Genomic DNA, 9,897 nt, shown 5'->3' with positions numbered 1-9,897 from the left:
AGAATCAGATCTTTCTGTGGTATAATCTAATAGCTTTAGCCAAATTAATTGATATGTTACAAGTTTGCATAAGCTTAAACAGAGAAAAGAAGCTCTTAACAACTTCACCGACTCTGTTAATGCAACTAACTTAGTTTGATTTTAATTTTGTACCTGGTTAGTATAAACAGTGAACCAGCTAGCGTACCAATATAAACTACAAATATATTACCAATATAAACTACACTGACTTACTTATTAGTCCAAGTTTTGCTGTTAATTTTAGGTTCCATTTTTACTCCACAAAAATATCCAAAAAGATTTGAGTGTGACTTAAAAGACTAAAACTTGGTGTTCTGAGTCATGAATATAGTCTAGCTAGCTACTACTTTGGAATTGAGTCTGAGTCATGAATCCACAGTTAAAAGCTTTTCTTCCCGAGTAGTTGGTGTTACAGATCATAGCTAATTTGGCGTATGTCGTTTTTGTTGTTCAAGTTTTGAAATTTTCTGAGATTCATAATATTGGATTTGTCCCTTCACTATAAAAACTCGTTTTGTTGGTATTGGCTCGCTGAAGTTACATTGTAATGAAATGATATGTTACATTGTTTATATACATGTCTACATAAGCTTTAAACAGAGAAAACAAGCTCTTATCAACTTCACCTGTCGAGTCTGCTAATGCAACTAACTTCGTTTGATTTTTGTTCTTATGTCTATCTGTATGACTAGCTAGCTACATATCTGTATTACTTTTAAAAGGAGATGATCCGATCAGTGTTCTATGTACTAAGCCACATAGTGTAGCACATAAATACATACATACAACAGGAGCACCTTGATTTTCATTGTACATTTTCGTCCAGATACAAAATCTAAATAAAAAGCATAGATTAAAATAGGGTAGTATCTAATGATTCTCATGTTTCTGTTAGCGTAATAGTGTGGCGAAGAGGACCAATTCCACAAGATAATGAGTGAGACCAGTACATGGTAGATAGATGCATGAGATAAGTAGTTATTGTAGGCATTACAAAAAAAAAAAGAACACACAAACATTTACTTAAACCGGAATTTGGCTCACGTGGTAATAAACCGGAATTTGTTTCAATACTCTCCACATTGTAGATGGTAGATAGATGCATGAGATAAGTTATTCTAGGCTTTAGAAAGAAAAAAAAGAACACACACATTTACTTAAACCGGAGTTTGGCTGACGTGGTAATAAACCGGAATTTGTTTCAATACTCCAGAATGTCGAAAAACTTGGTGGGCAAGGCCATTTCCCCCTTGTAGACGATCACACTCTCTATTTCAATTGGTGGATTAATTATAATTCAACGAATAAGATACAATGATACATCGTATAAATCCACATATTGTGTACGACTACTAGCTCGCACTCTCTCTAATCTTATATAATCTACCATCATCTGATCTCTTCCAAGTGAACTTCTAACTGGTAACATTCATTTTTAATTACTCCTAGCTACTACTACATTTACAACTTGGACTAATCATGCTTACCTATGTATTTGCAAGTCACTGGAAAGTGAAAGTTTGTCTCATTATTGATTATTCATTAATTAAAACCGCCGTCATGCTTAATTAACTAATAGTACTAGTAGAGAAGTAATCAGCAAATCATCAATTTCACAGAAATCTAAGACGATCATGGAAACTTATTAGCTAACCATATAAGAAAAACCGGTTTTAGTGAACCAGCGTACACCGACTACAAAACAACACAAGCTAAGTGAACCAGCCAGCGTACCAATAAACGAATATTGTGGATTAATATTTTTATTATTTATTAAGGCGGTGCAGTGATGACCACTATAGCGAGAGCCTCTATAAATCTCAGTATATCTGATCACTCACTCTCTCTCTCTCTCTCTCACATAAAATCAAATATCTCTTTTTCTCTCTAAAAAAAACACCAAAAAAGCATGTTGAAAAAGATTTCTCCATCAATTCCAAGGATCCGTTCTATCCTTCAGTGCTTGGGAACTTTCCCATTTTCTTCCAAAGCTGATGACAAAGATGCCCAAGCTTTGGCAGAAGCTAAGGATGCTGAGAATAAGGCGCTAAGGGAGAAGAAGGAGGACGATGATGCACTTATTGAAGCCGTTAAGAAAGAACATCGATTAAAAGAAAAGGAGAGAAAGAGGCTGGTGAAGGCGGCTAAGAAGCAGAAGAGGGAAGAAGAGAAGAATAAGAAGGAACAAGAGAAGAAGGACGAAGAGAACAAGAAGGAACAAGAGAAGGAGATGGAGAAAAAGGAACAAGTTGAGAAGAAAGAGGAAGAGAAGAAGGATGATGAGGACGAGAATAAGGAGGAAGAAGAGAAGAAGGATGATGAGGACGAGAACAAGGAGGAAGAAGACAAGGATGATGAGGACGAGAACAAGGAGGACAAGGAATAAGAAGAGAAGGAGGATGATGAGGAAGAGTAAGTTTAGTATTTGTTTGCTTAAGGATACCCTAATCTTGCATCCTTCTTTTTCGTTTTGTATTTTTGCATTTTGGAGGAACAAAAACTCATCTTCGTTTTGATTATGCATTTTAATTACTGTTTGTTTGTATTTTTGCATTTTAGGGTCCCTAATTAATCTTGTTCGCTCCTTGTGTCTTTATTTCCCATTAAATGTGAGAAAAACGACAAACAAAAAGACTGGTTAATTATATATCTCCCATTGTGTATAATTTTTTTTTGCTTGGAAAAAGATCATGTGGCGAAGACCAAAAAAGTACGGTCGTCGTCAAAAGTGATGTTTATTTTTCTTGAATTTACTGAATTAGTGACTTCATTAATTATAAATTGATCAAATATTTCTTTCTTTTTTTTTTTTCCTTTGATTTACGTGATGCTACTACAACTTAGTGGGGGTTATTAGTTTAAGATTTGAAAAGAGTTTTAAAGACTTTAAATGTTATGTAGAATCTGTTGTTATTAGATCAAGATTTTGTTAAACTCTGTTAAAATTTAGTGTTATTAGTTTGTGATTTGTAAAAAGTCATTTAAAATCTTAACAAATCTGAGTTATTGGATTCAGACTTTTATAAAATCATTAAAAATTTTGTGTTATTCAATTAAAACAAAAGAGTCTAGGATTGTTAATGAGTTCAATTATTATGTTATTGGTTCATGATTTTAGACACTTTCTTTACAAAATAAAGTCATGGAAAGTATCATAAAAATATAGGGATTGTTTGGAGGACTTTACAAGATTTTAGAAAACTAATCAACAAAACTTTTTAGCAATCTTTAACAATCTTTCACTTATTCATTTTTAATGATTTTGTTGAACTCTTCAAAAATCTTCATAAATCTCAAACCAATACCACCCCCTTAGACGTTTTGTGTATGTGAATTAAGTAAAATGTGTGTGATTAAATTAGCCATAAGAAATTATTAATATTAGGTATATATGGAGGACACAAAAAGTTCATGCACGTAAAAAAAAATCTTGAAAGCTGCTTGCTGTTTGAGTATCCGCCGTTATTGTTGTACTGTGCCACAGAGAGAGAGAGAGAGAGTATTTGTCGGACTCTTGTTCCCTGGTCACGTGATGAAGTGAAGGAGGAGGTTTCTTATTTCCTTTTGGGATCCTTAAATAAATATTTGGGTTTGTACTATTTACAGATTCACCCACCACTTGGTTTTGCTTGTTTTCACTGTTGCGTCTCTCGGCTTTCTTTTTTTTTTTTTTTTTTAAATAAATAAAAATTACGTTGTTTTTAGTTTGTTCCGATGTCACAAATAATTTACTTTTTGTTGTAGTGGCCAAATTAAAATAGCTATTTTTCTAAGAGAAAAGGTAACTTGTTAAATATGTAGTTTACTTACCATATACTATATAATAAGATAAATTGAAATTCGAATACATGCGCATGTGTGAGATTTATTTATTCTGTAATGTAAAAGAATATGTGAAGTGACAACTTACTTTGTGTCCAGGAAAGACCAAAGCAGGTCCACAAGGATTATCCACAAATACCATTTTCATATATCCAATTTTTTTTGTGTCCTACTGTCAATAATGTCTATACAGTATATTGATTTTCCTCTGATCATAAGACGACCATACTTATTTAGCCTTCATTAGATAAACCAAAAATGGCTAAAGTGGTTTTTGCAAATTGGAAATGTTTTCCATGTATATATCTCTATCTATTTATTTATCTAGTTTGTATATTTTTTCATTGACAATAATACCAAATAAATACTTTATTAGCTGGAGAGAGTAGTAACATATTAACTCTCTGAATTCTGAAGCCTTTGTCGATAATATGAAGAGTAAGAGGTCGGTGTCCTCAGTTTCCTGACGTCATCTCTTGACCAATTATAATGTGACACCTTAAAAGTTGATCAAAAAATTATTTGCAGAGAAGAGAGTAACATAAAATTTATGAGTTCGTTTGTTTGCTTGTGAAACAAAAGGCTCTTCATTTTCTTCTTTCCGGTTTGCTTTTCTCGTTTTTATTTATTTAATTCATCGATTTAAAAGGCACTGAGACAAAACTATAAACATATCATATCACATCCTCTCATATAATCAGTATTATTAGTTCAGTACACATGGACGCGAATAAAGTATGAACAAAATTAATCGTATTATTAAATATAAACACATAAATCTAATTATCTAAATATGAAATACCACCACATGGGTATGTAACATACCGTATGTTACATATATACTTGTATCAAAAAAAATTTGGGTAAAATTTATTGGACTTATTAATTAGAGAGAAAACATAGACACAATTATACATGCATTTGTATTACTTTAAAATTTAACTACACAATTTTTAACTACGTCATTTATACATGATCCTTAGTATGATGCCTATATATATGGTCCATAATTGTTACATATGCATAAAGCATTAAATGCGATTTTCTTTGCTTCCTGCTGCATGCATGTATGTTCCGACGATTTGATTAGCTAGGTTCATTATTTGACATCCTTGTAACTTTGATCAAGACCGTCTCAATATATATTACAGACATAGTTATGAAACCCAAGAAAAATTTGTTAACAAACCTGAGAAATTATTGTGAAATACATCTAATAATTTAATATTGTATTTGTAGCATGTCATGCATCGATTCTATATATGGGAGATCTTGTTCCAGAAAAAGGTTTGCTGTCATATGTGGTTCGCCGGTTATGAAACAAACAATTCCACTATATTTATAGCATGTCATGCATCGATTCCAATTTTGGTTCGTCGGTTCACTTGTGTGTTTCGTTCGGATTGTAATCGGTATAGAGTTAGCCTAAGTTTGCTAAATCGATCAAAAGTGTAAAAAAAAAATGTTTAATTAAAACGGGTCAAAAACAAGATATATATCATCAACAATTACAAATAGTAAACTACATATCTATCAAATTTCCTTTTCTCTTAAAAGTTACCTACATATTTTTGGCCACTACACCAAAAAAACAATTATAATGAATCATGTTATGTGATGTACGTCATCGGATCAGAACAAAACAACATAATTTTTATTTTAGAAATCTGGGAGACGCAACAGTGAAAGAAAACATATAAAGCCGAGCAGTGAATCTCTAAAATACAAACCCAAAAAACATCTTTGTCGATTTTGATTTTGTAGGTGTAATGAGTAGTAAGGAAGGACAGCTGTCAACTTTTAATTGGTGGATTTTCCTTGTAAACCAAGTTTCTCTCAGCGTTGAGGATCTCTCTCTTTCGACAAAACAAAAATAATCAATAAAAACATTAATGTCAGTATTTAAAAATCTCTCAATTTGACGACCAAAAAAAAATAAAAAACTAGCCTCTTTTCTTTTTCTTTTTATTTTTTATTTTATCTTTTTTCTATTATGTTATATGTTTATATATCGGGTCTTATGTATATTTACATCCATGTCGTTGATGAGGCTGATGACATATTTGCTTATCTACAAACACTTTACTAATTTTGAGTTATACAGTAGTATTGACCTTTTTTATATAATCTAAATTCTCATAACGACTCTATTACACTACAAATTTTGATTTGTATACTTACCAAAAATTTTGTAGCTATTTACATAATTTTGTCACTAATTTATGTTTGCTACAAATTTGTTTAAAAAAAAAAAATTGCGCATATAGAATAATTTCTAATTGCGCGTTGTAGAAAATTGTGTAACAAATTTGCTACAATTATATTTGTGTCAAATTTGCTACAAATTTACTACAATTACATTTTTTTTTTTTTGAATAAAGTTTGTCACATATATTGAAGCTATATCATCGATATTTTGTAGTGAAATTAGATTTGAACTTTGGACTAATCATGCTTGCCGTGTATTGTAAGTCAATGTAAAGTGAATGTTTTTCTCACTGAATTCGTCATGTTTAACACCAAATAGAGAAGTGATCAGCAAATCAATTTTCTACGGAAATTAGTAAATTCTTCGTTTATTTTCATTATACAATTAAATGTGTATGTTAGTTTGATATATTTTCGATTTGGTTTTGATTTTGTGTTACCTGATGAATTAGTATATATCATATCTGATTTAGTAGTTTCCAGGAATGTTGTTGTTGCTAACATCTTCAATCATTTGCATGAGCCTCTCGAACGTCTTCACTTGTTGAGATCAATCGTAGGGTAAGAGCTGTTTTGTCTCTTTTATCTTACCTCCTTATATCACATAGTTTTTAAAGACTTGATTATATAATAATTCTTGGGTTCTTCCATTTGTTTGTTGGAATAGGCCTCATGACATCCAATTTCCGCAGTAACTCGTGGGTCGTGGCAAGACGGTGTTCTTGGCACTAACTCTGCTCAAGATAAGATGGAACTTTACTTACCAATTTATAATCAAAATAAAAGATTTTTTTCTACTCGTGGGTCGTAGCAAGACGATATAATAACAATTCGTACGTGATAAAAGAATATTCTGGATTAATTATGATTCAAATTATAATCAGTGTTCAAGAAAGCGCTAGGCAGTATCTGGGCGGTGATCCAGCGCCTAGCGCTTAGAACGCCTAATCGGGGGTCTAGACAGTTTTTAGGCGGTTTAGGCGTTTACAGCATAAAACATTATATATATAAAATTATGTATAATATATGTTAGAAAAATAAAAATAAATATAAATTATATACAAAATTAAGAAAAATACATTTATTTAAGTTATATTAACAACATATAAATATTTATAATTACGTATATAGATATAAAACTTAATAATTTAAATATATAGTTAAAAATTAAAAATAAATATTAAAATTAAATTAATGTAATTTTAAGCGGTTTAGGCGGTCATGTAAGCGCCTGCTGAGCGCCTAGCGCCTAGACGGCGCCTAGGCGGCCGCCTAAACCGCTTTCTTGAACACTGATTATAATATACAATTCACTAAGGCAGTGCAATGATGACTGATCTTATATTTAAACCGTGTACATGCATGCGGATTAAAGAGTTTTCCTAATATTTCAACAAGGCGGTGTTTATTATTAAACATTTGGGCATCTGTGATCTATCCTTGTAGAGGGTTTTTTTTTTCTTGTCTTGTGCTGTTTTTATCTTTTATAATTGTCAATGTTCCGCGAATTGGTAGAAAAAAAAAAACCGCTATTGGATTTTGAAATCCCAGTTTGGTTTGTAAATAAATGCTTCTCATCTTAATTCATGTATTTGCTTCTCAGCCGCCTCTCGAGGTTTCGCCTTGGGAAATCTGCGTCCAAGAGATCTTCTCTTCTTCTTATTCTCTCTAATGGCTACTCATCTTCCTCGCTGCAAACCCCTCCTTGTTGCATCATCAGTGCTCGTCCTTGTGGAGAGGATCTAGGAAAACTTGTGATTATGAATGCTAATGAACGTCAATGTAAGGTTTTGGAAAAGAAGGTGCCCATGGAGTTGGTGTATGATGACATTGATGAGAAAATGATAACAGTCAGATCATCTCACGGCTGGGTAGCTACTTTGAAGGAAGACGGAATAATGCGTCTCCAAGATGATCTAAACCCGGTTGTCAAACCCAAATCGTCACCAACATGGCCATGTCCTCACCTTCTCCAGAGGAAGAGGACTGTGTTGTTGATAATTTGCTATCAAGTTCTTGAGACCTCAACTCAGCTTTTGCAGACCCGCTCAGAGTAACTCCGAGTGGACCAACATCAGAATCAAGAACCCCTGCATCTTCTCCTCCCACGTCATGTATTACAACCGGAGTATCCTCATCGGCTCATGGGATCCCCGCATACACGAGAACAAACCTAAGTTTCAAAGGTTTGAGGTTTCAAAACCTCCCCGAGCTGACCAAGACCAAATGGGATCTTTTGGATTCGTGTTACACACCAACACCAACACCAACAGCGAGGCCTCATCAAGAACACCTCATCTGTGAAAGAAGAAATAAAAATATTTTAGAAAAACTATTTCACATCATTTGTGTAATTACATTTTGTTTATGAATTGCTGAAATATTTTAATATTGATTATATGATAAAATGAGTTATGTATTTTACTTATTAATCATGAAGAGATATATTTCAATTTGAAAAAAAAAAAGAAATAAACAATATTAAACTAATAGCCAATGTGCCGAACAAATGATATAGCAAAATATTGTGCTTAAAATTAATGTTGTAAAATGAAGTGCATCTTACGAATATGCAATGGAACTACGCTACGTATAAAAATTGCATTAATAATATTTACAACCATTTTATTTTAAACAATCATATATAAAAATAATTACTAAAAACTTGCAACAATATTTGCTTCATATTTTTTGTAGCTTTTATTATGATGATTTATGTTGCATTGAAACATCATAATCACATAATTAATTTGCTGCATAAATAACATTACAATATTACAACACATATAGCAATAAATTAATTTGTTGGAAAATTGTAATGTTATTTGCTACACGTTTTATGTAGCAATAAGTTGCAACAATTTAGAGTTGCAAACGTGTGTCACAATTATGCGACAAATTTACTATGATAGTAAGTTGCATTAATACGACATATATAGTAAGAAATTAGTTCATTGTAAACTTTGCAACATATGTACAACAAATGTGCAACACCCAATATATCAGCAAATCCTCTATCGCGACGAGAGTCTTCACTTTGATCCTTCCCTTTTAATCAATCCAATAACCGGCATTAACCAGAACTTAATCAGAATTCAATTCCTCCAGTTTAATCCAAACCTGAAAAATGAATCATAACCAAGAACCACAACATCCATGCATTTTTAGCCTTCGAGCTCATCATTACCGCAACAGCTCCTCCAGTAACTCCGAAAGCTCCGATTCCCATAGTCATTTTGGGGTTATGGGAATCAAAGTTGAAAACATGAGTGATCGACCGCTCTTTTATAAATTCAAACCGATATATAATTTTATTCTAATTGTAAAATCTAAATCTTAACCATCTCATTTGTAAGCCCAAACTGACATGTAATTGTAAAATCTAAAACTTAATCATCTTATTTGTAAACCCAAACCGACATATAATTTTGTTTTAATTGTAAAATCTAAACCCTAACTATCTCATTTGTAAACTCAAACTAACATATAACAACATATAATTTCGTTTAAAATCTAAATCTTAACCACTTCATTTGTAAACCAAAACCGACATATAATTTTGTTTTACTTATAAAATTTAAAGGCTAACAACTTCATTTGTAAACCCAAACCGACATATAATTTCATTTTAATTGTAAACTTTAAACCCTAATCATTTTATTTGTAAACCCAAGCCGATACATAATTTCATTCTAATTGTAAAATCTAAACCAACCCAGTATTTAACTTTCCTTAATTAAAAGTATACAGAATTTGTTTCCTTAACTTGTTTTGCTTTTTCATTTAATTTTAATATATTTTTTAAACAAATAATAAATAGAAAAATTTGATTGGTTGAAAAGGAAG

The 9,897-nt window shown here is 31.8% G+C and overlaps 1 protein-coding gene across 1 annotated transcript; it reads left to right on the top strand.

Annotated features, from left to right (window-relative positions):
- LOC104754891 (high mobility group protein B1) lies at positions 1,931–2,407 on the top strand. Its single transcript, XM_010477179.1, has 2 exons — positions 1,931–2,155; positions 2,279–2,407. The coding sequence occupies exons 1-2, from the start codon at positions 1,931–1,933 to the stop codon at positions 2,405–2,407; spliced, it is 354 nt and encodes a 117-aa protein (XP_010475481.1).

Source organism: Camelina sativa, chromosome 2, assembly GCF_000633955.1.
Source record: "Camelina sativa cultivar DH55 chromosome 2, Cs, whole genome shotgun sequence".
In the NCBI taxonomy this organism is placed as follows: Eukaryota; Viridiplantae; Streptophyta; class Magnoliopsida; order Brassicales; family Brassicaceae; genus Camelina; species Camelina sativa.
The sequence above is the reverse complement of the archived record's forward strand: the minus strand, read 5'-3'. Positions and strand labels throughout refer to the sequence as shown.

What these genes read in the sequence shown, in the direction of transcription:
- LOC104754891 (XM_010477179.1), top strand. Translation starts at nt 1,931, where the DNA reads ATGTTGAAAAAGATTTCTCCATCAATTCCAAGGATCCGTTCTATCCTT. An exon ending in AAAAGGAGAGAAAGAGGCTG is followed by an intron (nt 2,156 to 2,278) that starts GTGAAGGCGGCT and finishes CAAGTTGAGAAG; the next exon opens with AAAGAGGAAGAGAAGAAGGA.